We start from the raw sequence: 16,723 nt of genomic DNA, 5'->3' as shown, positions 1-16,723 counted from the left end.
GTGAATAAATATGGTATAACTCTTCATTGGTTCCTGATGATTAAAATTTAAATGGTTTCCATTGGAAAGGCACAGATATGATATTTTCACTTAATAAATCAAGCCTTACAAGTCATTTATGTTCACCTTGTTAAACCAGAAATCAAACACGGGGTGAAGGTTGCAACCTATTTTGATGTGTATTGATGTACTTTTCTCTTTTTCAGGGTCGCTATGGCAACTGCATCTTCTCAAGTTCTGATTCCAGACATCAATTTTAATGATGCCTTTGAAAACTTTGCTTTAGATTTTTCCAGAGAAAAGAAACTGCTAGAGGGGCTAGATTATTTAACAGGTGTGAAAATACTGTGCTTTCCTTCCCATTTATTTTTTTTTCGTCTGGTATGCTTTTACTTAAAAATAATTTGAAAAGGACAATATAATGAAAATGTTTTATAATTTTTTAAATGATACATGTAAATTTTCAGAAAAAACATATTTTAGTTCATGTAACAGAAAAGAAAGATGATTTATGATTTGTTAACTATTTCTAGGATCAGAATGGATATACCATCTATACTTAAGAGTAAAACACAAAAAATTGCTGATAGATTTGTCCTTATGAATCTAAAAGCAATGTATTGTTTCTTGTTATGAGAGTAAACCCAAATGGTTTTAGGGAAGGTTAGGAATTAGCAGATCAGGAAGAAAAATGTAAGAAACACACACACACACACACACACACACACACATATATACATAAAATCTAAATATATATATATAGATTTATGTCTAAAATATATATATAATTAAACTCACTCTGAAATTAAAAATAACAGTAAGTTGAAGACCATATGTTAAGAAAACCATATAATACTTTGCTCTAATGTCTACATAAGTGTTTATACAGGTGATTAGACAGCTGGGGCAATCATCACAAAAATTTAGGTTTAGGTTTATAGCTTTGCCTAAAATATTTTCATTGTTGTAGCAAAAGTGGTTTTAGGGAGCTTGAGGTCTCAGCATTTTGCTTCACGTTGCATGGTTCATGCAATCCAAAGCTTCTCTATTAAGAAAACCACTATTTTCAATGGTTTACTCTATTAAGAGTAAACCATTTGGTTTTACTCTTCAAGAGATGTTGGGTTAGGCAGGAAGAGTAACAATTGTAAAATTCCAGAAGAGACTGTGCTTTCCTTACTTTCTTTTCCACCTTTCCTTACAGCCCCAAACCCACCATCTATCCGAGAAGAACTTTGTACTGCCTCCCATGACACCATTACAGTCCACTGGATCTCGGATGATGAGTTCAGCATCAGCTCCTATGAGCTTCAGTACACCATATTCACTGGCCAGGCTAACTTCATCAGTAAGTCATGGTGTAGTTGGGGCCTGTGGCCAGAGATAAGGAAATGTAAGGAAGCAGTAAGCTGCTCAAGATTGGCCGGGGCGCCACGAGGCAAGTGTTTGTAAGACATGTTAGGTTGTTTAGTATAGTGTTTCATAGACAGTGTAAGCTTCCCAGGGCATTACAAAGACCTTACTGATGGGTAACAAGCAAGTTGTGTATTTCCTTTCTGGGCAGTTACTGGGGCCATTCCCATTCATTTATGTAGCCCTTAGACTTTCCTCAGTTAATCCGTGTCATTCCATTTTCCCAAGGAGAGTACCACCTGGTACTTGTTCCAGGGTAGCTAAGCCACCATCATTGCTGGTTCTATGTGTGTGAACATCTCTCTCCTTGACTCTTCTACCACTTCATTATCATGGTAAAATACATTACGTTCAAAGACTTTTCCTTTACCAAACATACCTATATCAGTGAATATGGTGACAAGCCTCCTGCCTCTGTCACTCTTCCCTTTACTTCTTCTTTTCCCCCAAGAATTATGCTAAATATGAAAACATGTCAGTGGGCCACAAAATAAAAGAAGTTAACAAAGCTGTTGTTTAGCTCACATGTTATGGTTTCATCTTCTGGTGAACTGGAGCAAGACAAAGCAGAGCAGGAACTTCACTCAATGCAGTCTAGAGGGGATGAGCTGAAAGTTTCCCTCAATGGGGTTGTGGGCGGGTGGAAATGGAAACAAAAGCAAAATTAAAGCTGGATTCAAGACTGGAACAGATTTCCAACCTAAAATACCATTGCCATAGCTGCAAATTAGTATTTTCTTTTATCTTTTTGTTCCTGCTTTTGTGTCTGACTTAACAGGCCGACATGAGAGTAGTTTTTTCCAAGTAAACCCTTCTAATAGGCTTCCTTTTCCTGTTTTGTGACAAATCTGGGGCAGAATTCTGTTTTGTAACAAGTTGGGGTGGGGAGATGAGAGGACATTTGGGGATCAAACTCTAAAAAACACTTGCCTCGTGCAGCTCCAACCTAAGCCACTTGACCCATGTAGCTATGTTCCTGGGTATTTCTTCAGGTTGTGAAGACACAAATTCTAATGCTTCACCGATTTACTTGTCTCGCCTACTCTGGAAAGTCTTAGCGCCAACACCTGTGCTTCTTTTTTCTGATACGGGGAAAGCAGTCATCTCCCAGGAATTAAGAAGTCTGAGAAGTGACAAAGATATAAAGGTTGTCACCTCTGTTTTCAAGGTTATATAGTCCTTTGTAAAGAAAAACTTCAAGGATAATTCTTAACAGTGATAGAATCATAGCATCTTAGAATTGGAATGGACCTTAGAAGTCATCTAGTCTTCTTCCCTCCTGCCAGACATCCAATAGATAATCATCCTGTCTCTGCTTGAACATTTCCAGTGATGGGTAGCTCACTTCTAACAAAACAGCCCATTTGATTGTTGTACAGTTATAAATAATGGCCAGTGCTTCCTTATAAGAGGCTTAACTCTTGCTTTTAGTAAATAATGACAATAATAATTTGCATGTGTATTATGCTTTGCCACTTACAAATGCTCCCATACATTATCTCATTTAGTCCTTATGGGTGCTTACTTAGCTTTATGAAATAGGTGATATTAACTCTATTTTATAGATAAAGAAACTGGGCTCAAGTTGAGTGAGTTGCCCAAGGTCACAGAACTACAAAATGATGGAGTCAAGGTTGCAGCTTGAGCCTGTCAAACTTCAAAGTTTAATGCTCCTTGAAGTAAACCACAGCAACCAGTTAGTCCAAGTTATGACCTTTTGTGCCTCATTAACAAACATAGTCCATCTTTCACATAACATTTCTTCAGATAATTTTAGTTAGTTCCTATGTCCTTCTAAATTTTATCTTTTCCGGGCTAGGCATCCTCTTTTCTTTCAATTGCTCCTCATATGGCATGGTTTCAGATCTTTTGTCATCCTAGTATCATTTTTGTAGACACACTCTTGTGTATCACTGTGTTTTATAAAATGTTCTGTCAATGAAGTGAATGCAGTACTCCACAAGTGGTCTGACCACCGCAGAGGATAGCTGGATTATTTTTCTTGTGCATTAACTGATGCTCCCTTGCCCTGTACCTTTTTTTTTTCAGCAGCCACTTTGACTACTGACTATTTACTGAGCATATGGTCAACTGAATTTTCTATGTATTCCAAATCCTATTCTTATACAATTGAATGTCTAAAACAGAAACACAAAGCCTTGAATTTATCTCTATCTAGTACATTTTATCTGGTTAGTTCTGACACTTCATTTCAGCATGCTAAAATCCTTTGGGATCCAGATTCTACCTTCAAATATTCTTGCTTTCCCTCACAGCCTGCCTTCTATTTCTTCCTCTAGTTATTGATAGAAAAGTTTGTTTACAACAAGGACAAGGGCAGAGACCTGAAGCAAAAATTTGGATGGCAATGAGAAACTATTTTACTAGGAATAAGTATTTTTGAAGATTCAGTATCCCAATCCTACCTGCCAGTCTGGCCTGCCACAGTTGACTGAACCTCCATTTTGGGAGCTACTTTCCTTTGACGTTTTTTCACATTTTCTTTATCCAGAAATTTCATTCTTGTTGGTGAGGATTATTGCCCCCTCACCTTTTCTTTCAACTTTCTTTCTTGATTTTTAACTTTCTTTCCACCTCTTCTAAGATTTGAAATGATCACTACCAATAATGTTTCAGATTATGCTGTTAGGTGAATGAGAATTCCAACAGATATTTGAGTGTGTTTGTCTTCTGATTACTGTATTATCTCTCCTCTGTTTGAATTTTGTGTTTTGCATTACAAAAGCATTAGCCATAAACTCTGTCTAGCCAGGCAGACTATAACATACTACCAGAAAGACGTAACTTCTGTTTCCCCACCTTTTCACTCTCATGCAAATACTCTCCACCACACATTTACACTCAGGTTCAGGGACTTCCATATTGTAATTTTTCTGTTTTGAATGAGAAGCATACTTCCACTGCCATAATTCAATCATAAGTCCCATCTTACTAAATCTCAGTAATACCTAGAGGATCATATATTTGTCTTTTTACATTTAGAAATGATTTCAAAATTACAGAAAACTTGCAAGTCTAGCACAAAGAACACCCATTTACTCTTTACCCAAATTCACCTACTGTTAATATTTATCCCATTTCCTTTAGCATTTGCTGACATTCCCTGTTTTTTGGAACCATTTTAGAGCAAATTGCATATATCATGATCTTTCACCTCTGAATTCTTCAGTGTATATTTCCTAAGAATAAGAAAATTCTCTTACATAACCACAGTACAGTTACCAACTTTAAGAAATTTAACATTGATGTAATACTTTTATCTAAACTACCATTCATATTCTAGTTTTTGACATTTGACCAAATAATATTCTTTATGACATATAAAGAACCCAATATTGTCCTTTATAGTTTAGGGTCAGGTATTACATTTAATTGTCATATCTCTTTAGCCTCTTTTAATCTGGAACATTTCCTCAGCTTTTCTTTGTCTTTAATAACATTGACATTTTACAAAAAGTGTTCCTTTAAGTCTTTATTATACTTCATTATACTCTTCCTTATTTTGATTATTTTTCTGAAGTTTTCTCATGATTATATTCAGCAGTACACTTCTTTCTTAGCGTATAATATCTGGAGGCACATGATGTCCACTTGCCTTCATTGGTGATGCTAATTTTGATCACCTAGTCAAGATGTTGTGTGATTTATTCACTTTAGTAACTACTTTTTCTTTTGCCACTAATAATCAATCTGTGTGGTATACTTTAAAACCATAAAAATATCCTGCTTCTTCATCAAACCATCTCATCCACCCCCACCCTTGTTTAGTATCAGTTGATGATTCTTGCCTGAGTCAATCATTAGTATGATGATTGCAAAATGATGATTTTCTAGTTGAGCACTCCCTCCCACATTTTCAAGTTAGCACTTGGCGTTCTACTATAAGCAAGAGCCCCACTCTCCATTTCCTCCCACTTGTTTATTTATCAGTATGGACTGATGAATTCTCATTTTTCAATTGTTTATAATTCTTTACTGCCCTTACTTGAGTTGGTGTTCAAATTGTCCATATTTAGCCACTGGGAGACTTTCAAGGTGATTCCTGGGTCCTTATAATATTACCACATCATTTTCTTGGGCACTTCCTTACTTTTTGGCATAACAAAATGTTCTAGGCTCATTTTGACCTTATTCTGTCCCAGCCTTGAAATCAGCCATTTTTTGCCAAAGTACCCTGGTTTCTCTTAGTGGGACAATATTAGAGACCAAGACCTGAGTGCTAGATATGCTAGATATACACACAGTCATCCATATATGTAAGCATATGCACACACATATAATATACATGCATATATACTTCATATATGTATATTTTAGGAATCATGAGTTTGCATCAATACCTTCAATTCCAGCCCATCCCCACAGGTTCTTTCCTGCCTTTCTCCTTTCTGTATTTGTATGCTCCTTCTTCCACAGTATGAACCCTGGCTCCCAACATCAACACATGTGCTCATTTGCTCAATCTCATAATATATCAAAAATAGTTTCTGAATTGCTTTGTCATGCCACTGCAAAAACAAACTGGTTAACAGTACTTCAGGATTTACATGAGTTTCTCCTCCCACCCCTACCACGTTGGTGAAGTTGTGCTGTTCATCTGAAATGTAGTTGGGTTTGTTTCAGTTTGCCTTCAGTTTTAGTCCCCAGCTTTCCCATCTGTATTGATTTAATTTTAATTTTTTGTATTTGTAAAACAATGTGTTTCCCAAAGAGAATGCTGTACAAAAAGGTACATTCAGAGAAATGTCATTTCCTCCCATATCCTTTAAATCCTGTTCCTCCACCCCTACCCCTTGTAAGTAACCAACTTCATGAATTTTTGATTTCTCTTTCCTTTTTTTATTGTTGTTGCTTTGTAAACCCAAGCAAATATATGCATGTTTTCTTATTTTTCTTTCTTTCGAAAAAGTAGTGTACTGCATATATACTACATATACATATATACTTTTGGAATTGGAATTTGTTTTTTTTCAATTGGCAATATTTCCTTGAAATCACTCTATGTTAGTTCATAGAGATATTTCCCTCATTCTTTTTTCATAACTGCATAGTACTTCATTGTGAATTTTGTCTTTGTATAGTCGGGTGTGTATCTGGAAGATCATATATTTTCCTCTTTGCATTAAGATCTTGTGTGCAGCTTATGATTCATACTGTGTATTGGTAATATAGGCAAGGCCTCAAACATTGCTCCTAGCCTTTCAATCCATACTGTCTTTTCATTATAATCACTGGGCACCTCCACCAATTCTTCTTCTTCTTTCTCCAGCATATCTGTTTGCCCTCCATTATGTTTCTTTTTCTAGTTTTAATTTAGGCTCTTCAATTTCCCCTCAGATTAATTATAAACCCTTTTGATCAGATCTCTTGCAAAACACTCATGACTTACTACTTTCAGTTTTCAACCTCACTAAATCTTATACTAGAGTTGCATAGAAATGACTGAATTCACTGTTTATTTTCCTTGCCCTTCCCTTTCTACCCTCTAGTAGAACTGTGGCTAAAAAGTGGTAAACTAACTGAAAAGAAGATAACAGTAGAGAGAAGTCTAGATAATTCACAAACTAGAATGTTGGTTTTCCTTTTACTGAAAGCTTGCCAAATATATGTTTTAATTATGTACATTTCTCCTGTTTAAGAACATGTTTGCAGTCTAAAAACTATCAAAAGCAGAAGCCTAGTTCTCTTATCCCTTCCTCTACTTGGAAGGGAGGAAGATTTCAGATAACGATATGTTTTTGGCTGGGCACAGTAGCTCATGCCTGTAATCCCAGCACTTTGGGAGGCCAAGGCGGGCAGATCACAAGGTAAAGAGATTGAGACCATCCTTGCCAACATGGTGAAACCCTGTCTCTACTAAAAATACAAAAATTAGTTGGGTGTGGTGGTGCATGCCTGTAGTCCCTGCTACCCAGGAGGCTGAGGCAGGAAGAATCGCTTGAACCCGGGAGGTGGAGATTGCAGTGAGCTGAGATTGCAACACTGCACTCCAGCCTGGGCAACAGAGCAAGACACCATCTCAAAAACAAACAAACAAACAAACAAACAAACAAACAAAAACCCAAAGTGTTCCTGGACCACCCATCCTGAAATGAAAATGGGAATCACGCAACAGAGTGTGTTGTGTAAAAGTGGGGAGATGACAGCATGTTTTGGTTATCATGTCATCTCTTTGGCTTCCCTATGGCACTGTGAAGCCCAGCTAGTTTTGGAAGTAAGGTTGAGGATGGAGTAGGAGAGTGGAATCGTAAGCCCTGAGAGCCTCACTACCTTGCCAAGACAAAGGAATGTTGTTGTTCACCCCATGAACTGTGACGTAGTAGAGAGAACACTGGGCTAGCATTTAAAAAAATACCAGGGTTCTACTCTCAGCACCATCACTGACTATCTGTGGCCTTGGACACGTCACTTTTCATTTCTCAATCCTAGTTTCACATTTGTAAAATAAGGGAAATATAATATCTAGGTGTCCCTTTGGCTAAGTTTCCATGTTTCCATGCTCTGCACAGAATTGTTCCATCCATGTAAGACCAGACTCAGCTCTCAGAGGAGTGGACGTTTGGAGTAAATATCCAGAGACTCCATAAGAGTGATGATTCTGTGAATCTGTATAGTGGCCATTCCTGTGTTATCTGGCAAAAAATTGAAATAACCTAACTTTTGCTAGTAGTTGCATTCAATTTCCAGAAGCAAGGAGCCTAGCCTAAGCCTAGTGCTGTGGGAGTAATGAAATAATGGAATCATAAGCCCTGGTTCATCTCATTTTGCCTTCTAAGACTCAAAAGGAAACAAAATAAATTCACATTTGAGGGAGTGGCTTATGATGAATTTTCAGTGTGTTTTTCATTCTGTCTCTCTTACCTACTGGTTAATGTCCTTGTCTTTCCCCATTTTACAGGCCTATATAATTCAGTAGATAGCTGGATGATTGTGCCCAACATTAAACAGAACCATTACACAGTGCATGGACTCCAGAGCGGGACTCGCTACATCTTCATCGTTAAAGCCATAAACCAAGCAGGCAGTCGGAACAGTGAACCTACCCGACTAAAAACAAACAGTACGTTGTGGTGATTTCAAAAGGAAAGATCAATTTTCTTCTCCATGCCAGGGAAATACACTTAGGCTGAGAAGGCACCCACAGCAGTGCATGAAAAGCAGTGGCACTGGGTAGAGGAGCTATACTGCTGTAGTTTGTACTTTGGGCAAGGAGTTTGTTGGTGCCCATGGACGATCTGTGGATACAGAGATATGCACAAAATGACTGGTAGCTTGGGAGGATGTTAGTGAAGAGTTTTCTCTGAACTCCACTCCTTATGTTTAGGGGACAGTTTCACAAAAGAGCATTATTTGTGATAATCTACTAAAATCCTACCGCAGAGAAGCCATATCTGTTAGGAATGCTTTTGACAGCAAATAACAAAAAGTGCAACTAATTTAGCTTAACAAATAGCATTTTTCAGTTGTTTAAATGAATAATATATATTTTCTCTCTCTCACACACACACATAGGAAGAAGTTTGAAGGTAGGCAGTTCAGGGCTAGTGCATCCGCTCTGAGATGTCATAAAAGATGCAGGCTCCTTCTCCCTTTGTGCATTGGTTTCTTGCCACATGGCTGCAAGATGCCCACTGCAACTTCCAGATGTCATATTTTCTCTCAAGAGGAAAGAGTTGGTACACATAATGATTGTCCATTTTTTTCTGGAAGACAGAAACTTTCCTAGAAGTTTCCCCTGCTCTGTCTGACTTCTACTTCCATCTGCTTCCATGTTATTAGCCACCCCTAGCAGCAAGGGAGGCTGGGAAATTGAATATTTAGCTTTTCCAGCCTCTATAGCATAAGTGAGTAAGAGAGAAAAAGTTGGGAATGGGTAATGTGTTAGCCAACAGTGTCTGTCACAGAAGCATTCTGTATAAGAAATCTCTTGCCATACCTAGCAACTAACAACTGGTCCCTCAGTAACAATGCTTTTGTCATATGGTTATAAATAATTATCTGTTGTGAATGATCTTACACAGTAAGTGTTTTCTCTGATCATTGATTATGGAACAGTCACTCTAACAAATTGCCTAATTATATTAGCTTACATCCCAACTGTAAGAGGACAAAATAATTTTCCAGTTGCCGAATTATCAGAGTTTTTGGTTGTGCCATCAAGCAGCAGTTACCTCATCAATTTCCCTCACCTCAGCATCATAACACTCCTTCCCTTAAAATCTACCCAAATCCCAAACAACCCACTGAAATTAAGCAAAGTATAAAACATATTTGAGAACATGAAACTCTGAGCATGCCCTTTTACTTTGATAAGATATGATGGGCAGGGGCAGCTTATTAGCTCCTGTATGCTTAGAATATAACTTCCCACAAATTGCTTTTAGTAGAGATCTACTTTTTTTCCCACAGTGGGAAAATAAATGCCTTTATGAAGGTCGTTTTATGGGAGATTGACCTTTATTCTTATTTTATTGAAAACTCTGGCTTCTGGCCTGTTTTCTTAATAAAATTTAAACAGCAGCCAACTTACACTGAACCAAGAATGATCGTCATATCGAGGATACCCTGGCAGTGATGATGCTGGGGGAAAAGGTAGAATTTTAAGATACTTTATTGTGCTTTTTCTTTTTTTCTACTTTTTTTTCAGGCCAACCCTTTAAATTAGATCCCAAAATGACTCATAAGAAGTTGAAGATCTCCAATGATGGACTGCAGATGGAGAAGGATGAAAGCTCTCTAAAAAAGAGCCATACCCCGGAGAGGTTTAGTGGCACAGGGTGCTATGGGGCAGCAGGAAATATATTCATTGACAGTGGCTGCCATTACTGGGAGGTGGTCATGGGTTCCTCAACGTGGTGAGTGGATCCCATTTTCCTTTTGTCTTCTGTCATCTGTCATTAGGTTCCTAGGATATTCAATTCTATAGCACAACCATAATACCAGTAAGTCAAGGTTAAAAGGTATGTGATGAAAACCACTCCTAGAAAAATTTGCTGGCTTTTAAATAAAATCATGGAAAATATACTGGGCTAGGAGATGGAAATTGTCACATCACTCTAATTGCTAACTTTTTAAAGCTCTGGTGATATCAACATTATGAATCTAAATGTAAACTATTTAAGGAATAAACATATATTCTATTTATTATATATTATATATGGTGTCTTACACAACTCAGATCATTCGTAAATGTTTATTTCTCTCTCCTCTCCACTGTCTCATAGGTATGCAATTGGCATTGCCTACAAATCAGCTCCAAAGAATGAATGGATTGGTAAGAATGCCTCCTCATGGGTCTTCTCTCGCTGCAATAGCAACTTCGTGGTGAGACATAACAACAAGGAAATGCTGGTGGATGTGCCCCCACAGTTGAAGCGTCTGGGTGTCCTCCTGGATTATGACAACAACATGCTGTCTTTCTATGACCCAGCTAACTCTCTCCATCTTCATACTTTTGATGTGACCTTCATTCTTCCAGTTTGTCCAACATTTACAATCTGGAACAAATCCCTAATGATCCTGTCTGGCTTGCCTGCCCCAGATTTTATTGATTACCCTGAGCGGCAGGAATGCAACTGCAGGCCTCAAGAATCCCCTTATGTTTCTGGGATGAAAAGCTGTCATTAAGTTTCTGGAGAGCATGTAATTCACTGGCTCTCCAGTTCAGCAGTCCTTCCCCTCCTACACCTAAGTTAGCGTTCAATATATGAGATACAAATAAAGTTTGTTTGAAGCATCCAAAATAACTAGATATTGTAGATTTAATTTTTGTGCATTAAAGCTTGTATTTGAATTAATATACTGAGTTTCTCAGAACAAATTATCCGAGTAGTCTGGGTTCAAGCCATTGGAGAAAAATTTAGAAAATGCCTCTGTTGTCATTGGAGAATTAAAAATTCCCAATGAATTAGGGATATAAATTATATTGGAAGCAATTAGGGTAATTCTAGTTAAATAATGTGGGAAGATACCCTGAATAAGGGGCTAGCCAGCCAGAAGTGGGGGTGGTCAGCCTTTCTAGTACTGGACAGTTTGGCCATGTAGAATTTTGAACAGTGTCAAATTATCACATATTGTATTTTACTTTTCATGAAAATCTATCTTCAAGGGTTTGTTAGGAAACCCTGAATATGTATATGTAATATACAAAGTGAATATATATATATACATCTCATATATATTCACTTGTGTATGTATGTATATGTATATTCACTTTATATATTATATATACACACAAAAAATTTTTTTCCAAACACTAACTTGAGCTAGAACAAAAAACTTTTTAATTTGCTTATTTGAGTGATAAATATACTGGAAGGGAAAATAAGCTACACAATCCGTTTTTGTCCCCTAAAGGAAACATCAAAATCAATCAACATTTCTTTCCTCCCTCTATCCATCATTGCCCTCCTCCCTCTTGTCACACACACATACACATGCAACCATGACACAGATAATGGGAAGAGCTCTATTGGATTAGGAGAGATTTGGATACAAGATTGCACAAAAGATGCTGTTGCTGGATAGAAAATTGATCCAGGTAGAAGTGATGCTACCTACGTGAAGATGGCCATCTGAATTGTTAAAAATTCTGTCATAGACTATTTTAAATGCAAAGTTTTACTATTCCCAAATAATACAGTTATGAGAATTCAGCTTTTAAAAAGTTGCACAGTGAAGGCTCTTTAGGAACCTGCTTTAGTTAATCAGTAAAAACGGAGTGTTATTGATGCACCAACTATTCGCACATAAATGTACTTACATTTTCAGATCAAACACTTCTGAAGTACTTAAGATCTTCCTGAAAACTGTTTTGCTAAATAGGATAAATAATCATTCCTTTTGCAATCTTGTTTGGAGTATTCATTTGCTCAGCCAATCCCTCCACGCAAATGCAGACATAAACCTCATCCCAGTCCTAACCAGTATAGTTGAAGGGAATGGAGCCTTGTGGTCTATGATTTTTTTTATTTCCATTGAAGGGATTGGGGATGTCAGAGAACCAGAGCTTTCTCCTTTACAGGAGTTAAGTTGGCTTCAAGAAGTCTTCTCCTGGGATTTGTGAAAATATTACTGTTGTACAATTACAAAGTGGTAGCTGTAACAACTCCCTCAGATTGGAGGCTTGAAATGTCAAAACTTTTCCCCTCTTCCTTTCCCCTAGCTTGGCAGATGCTCATTTATTAATTCATTCAATAAAATACTGGATGCCAGGTATTTTATATACCAAACTACTGCCATGGGAGTGCACATATTAATAAAATACTCTACCAAATGGCTGCCAAATGACTTACTATTCTGTGGAAGAAACAAAGTATATAATCCTCCCCACTAACAATTATGTATTGTTTGTTCACTAAATGTGGAAAGCAACACTGATGCAGACACAGAAGAAGGCTCAAAAAGATATATCTAGTGGCAACATCATCTTTTTTGGTTTTAAAGACCATATGTACTTACTGTTAATCAGGAAATGAGCTACCTCAGTAAAATTCATCAGTGCTGGCAAATATCTTGCTGTAGGGGAAAGCTCATAACCTTTGGATTCAAATGATCCTAGTTTCTCTACCATTTATTAGTGGCGTGACCTAGGACAAGTACTTCACTTCTTGGGGCCTCTGTTTCCTCCTCTGCAAAATAATGTCTACTTCACAAGGCTGTTTCAAAGGTTAAAAAAGATAGGATGTGTAAACTGTGTAGCTCAGCGCCTGGCATTTGCTATGTGTGCCATAAATATTAATCTCTTTCACTACCTCCAGCTCCAATACAGCATAGCAGTGCTGTAAAATGTGTGTCCTTCATTTCTCAGTTACCTTTGTCTCTTCGCTAGGGCCAATCATCAAATTCTTAACAAAAAAAATGATTTTTCCCCTTCATAAAACTTTTCACTAGCTCCCTTAGCACCCAGCAGAAGGTCCGAACCCCTTAGTTTGGCTTTTCATGTCCCTGTTTGCTTACATAGCTTCATCTTTTACCACTTTCCCCCTCACATTGATTAAGCTAGCCAAGTTTAACTATTTACACAAGTTATTCTCTGGTCCTGCAGTAGACACATGATTAAAAATTTTAATGCCCAGAGTAAACAACAGAAATTTCTCTTAAATTAAAGGAATAGTGTGAAAATGCTGTAAGTACAGAAAATGCAACCGCCATCCCAGTAGTACAATTTCCTTTACCTTGTCCTTGGTTTTCCAAAACTGTTGATTTAATTTGGTGTCTTTTAGATTTTAGTGCCTGGGGACAAAGCTTCAATTTCCCCTTCCTACTTTCGACTCTATCCTGGACTACCTTTCCTCACCTCTATCTCTCTCAACCAAACTAACTCTTTATTCCCTAGACTGGATGATGCATCCCTCTTTGGAGCTCCCATGACACCCCAAACATCCCCCTCTCTCAGCAATAATCACGTTATATAGCAGTGTGTTTTTCAACATGGTCCTCACACCACCTATGTTAGAATCACTTTTCATGTTTATTAAAACAATTGATTTTTGAAACCCACTCCTGACCTAATGACTGAGAACATAGGCAGGAATTTGCATTTTTGACAAGCTCCTCATGATTCTGATGCACATAAAATTTTAATGTATAGTCATCTTCCCTACTAGACTGAACACTTTGAGGGGAAGGACTGTGTCTTTTATTATTGTTATATTTTTAATACCTGGCACAGTGTCTGGAACATTAGCTTGGCTAATGTTTATTGAATGAATGTATGAATGAAAAAATGAATTATGAAAGTTTCCCTCTTGTACTCTGATCCCCATAGTGATGTTTGTTACTTCCTGGGCAGAAAAGCTTGGTTACTACTCCATTCGAGTTGTATTGATACTATTTTGCAAAGGTATCAAGGCTCCTACATAATAAATGAGCATTGTCCTCCTCAAAAACTCTGTGGCAGTTATCTTGGGGAATTGTCTTTGGAGCACATGGCACCATTCTTTTCAGTAACATTTCAATCTTGTCAAACTTTGTTCTTTGAAGGTGGATTTAAATTTTGATTATAGCCAAAAACCACTCAGAGCTAAGTCTACCCAGTAAAGTGGAGAATTAAACTGGGTTTGGAGTAATCAATGAAGTTTGACTCTGAAGTCCCAACTTCTAAGCCAAACAGTGAAAAATGGCTGCTAAGATACAACACGGTGACAAAGTATTCAGTGGGGGTGTGATGGACCCCAGATATTTATTTTAGATAACTTGGCTTTTATAGAATCCTGGCAATGCCATGGACGTTAAAAGAAGTAATTGGCTACCTCTAGCTAAACCCAGTTGGACAAAGAGAATAGGCCCTGTATTTAACATTTTCAAAGAAGGTGACTCCATAAACTTTCGTTGTTGTTGCTCTACTTAATCTGTTTTCCACAACATTTTCTGCCAGAAGATTATTTTATGTCTGCAATTTATGCTTGTTTCCACTTTTTATATTGTCTTATTGAAGAAAGCACAAAAAAAATCTAAAGTTAAGCCTGTTTTGAGACTATGAAAGAAATTTTAATGCCACATTGAGGTTGTGGCTACTTTTAAGTAAGGGTAACTGCATCTGGATGTGTTTTTATTATACAATTCTATGTGAATCTTTGGATGCAGTGAAATTCAGATTGCAGCAAAATCACTTATACATTCTTTTCAGCTAAAACACACTAGGTGAATTTTCTAAACTTCTATGGTTTACATCTTAATATATGACTACCAAGATGGAGCAATCCATGGATAGACTTTTGAATAAAATCAAATATTTGATACCGCTTCCTTCAAGGAATGAAGAATGTCAGGCAGGTAGGTAAGAACCACTCCTACATTTATTTCTAGCTCCTGAAGCCAACTGCAGCCTTGGAGCCATTGGCTGTATTTGACTGTATATTGCAGGTTGGCCAGACTGATTGCCATCAGGTCAGGCAAAACTGCCTTTTATGGTGTAGTCTGCCAGCTTCAGACATATGCTGTGTTGTTGTTATTGGCTAGACTATTTATTAGACTATTGTTGGACTATTTTTTATCAAATGCTTTACCCCACGCCTGTTTGTATTGGGAGCTCTGGACCAATAGTGTCTCTCCTAGTGACAGAAATATGAGCATCTGTGGATTACACAGCCTCATCCCTCTCTACAATATCCCAGCCCATCCGAAATGCTATATTATGAATTAAATAAATATATATGTATTCATGAATTCTTGGTTGTCTCTTGCTGGAGTTTAATTGGGGTAAGACTAAAAGGAAGATGGCCATAAATTCTCCTGGAATTGGGTAAGTGACTAGGGGAAACCAAGGATCATATAATAGGTAGTGATCTGGAGAGAAAGGACCCAGAGAGTCTGCAGCTCAAAATCCAGTCAAAAAGACTTTGATTTCAGGAGCACGATATAGTCAAGAAGACCAAAGAAATGAAGGTATAAGATTCAAAGAAACATGACACATTCAGTTTTAGAGATTGGAGCAGAAGGTGAAAATTAAAGACCAAATAAAATCCCAGTGCTGGAACCCATTGATTAAGATTAGGATAGGACCGGAAGCAAGTGAGCTGATTTACTGTTAAAACATGTGGCCTGCAGGAGGAGACTGGGAGGGCTAGGAGGTCCCTCAGGGCTGGAATTGGGCATATTTTAATCATATTTGTAGTGGCACTAAGACTAAAGGGATCATGCGATGTGAAGTGAATAAAGCAGGGCAGTCAAGGGCAGCAGCTAGAGAAGTGACTTGAAACAGGTCATCAGACCAGGGGCCTATAAGAACCACAGCCCAAAGGCAAGAGGAGTAAAATATAAAGGAGAAAAGAATTTGGAACATTGTGTGTTTAGTGGTTTAATTGAAGAGCAACCCAAGCAAATATCAAATATAGGACTATTACCCATAGCTAAGATTTTAACATATTTTTTGTGTGTGACGATATCTGGAAAGGCCATCTTCATTTAATGTGCCAGAACAAAACAGATACAGGATTCTTGATGTTTCCCTACCTGAGAAAATAGAGTTGGTCTCAGAGTTTCAGTGAATCTGAGCCTGTAGTTGGGAGGGAAGTGGTCTCAGTTATGATGGTTAGGAGTAACAGAGATCAAATAGGTTGTTACAAGTTTACTAGAAATGTATGTAGCATGATAGCTAATGAGAATGACTCTCCTCTACAATGAATTTCCAGAAATAGAAGATCAAGGTGGTTTTCCTATACTGTTGGGCAGAATACACAAATAACAATTGTGACTGATCTTGCCGGGTCATTCAAGCAGTTATTAACCACTAGTTATGTTCCTAGTACTCTTCTCATTTCTGTGGGGGGATATTAAGATGAAAAAT

General features: G+C 37.5%; 1 protein-coding gene across 4 annotated transcripts in view; it reads left to right on the top strand.

Annotated features, from left to right (window-relative positions):
• MID2 (midline 2) overlaps nt 1-15,603 on the top strand; it is a 94,953-nt gene extending 79,350 nt beyond the window's left edge. For 2 of the 4 annotated variants that reach the window (XM_064361888.1, XM_012451694.2), the window contains exons 6-10: nt 207-334; nt 1,205-1,348; nt 8,333-8,494; nt 10,082-10,289; nt 10,659-15,603. In XM_064361888.1, coding sequence (XP_064217958.1) covers nt 207-334; nt 1,205-1,348; nt 8,333-8,494; nt 10,082-10,289; nt 10,659-11,061 — 1,045 coding nt within the window. In that variant the 3' untranslated portion in view covers nt 11,062-15,603. Of the gene's footprint in view, nt 1-206; nt 335-1,204; nt 1,439-8,332; nt 8,495-10,081; nt 10,290-10,658 lie in introns of all 4 variants that reach the window. The other 2 variants (XM_012451693.2, XM_012451692.2) reach the window with 1 other exon arrangement.
• Nucleotides 15,604-16,723: the final 1,120 nt, after the last annotated feature.

This window comes from Aotus nancymaae, unplaced genomic scaffold (genome assembly GCF_030222135.1).
Source record: "Aotus nancymaae isolate 86718 unplaced genomic scaffold, 86718_ANA_hifiasm-v0.15.2.pri h1tg000004l, whole genome shotgun sequence".
NCBI classification, from domain to species: Eukaryota; Metazoa; Chordata; class Mammalia; order Primates; family Aotidae; genus Aotus; species Aotus nancymaae.
The sequence above is the reverse complement of the archived record's forward strand: the minus strand, read 5'-3'. Positions and strand labels throughout refer to the sequence as shown.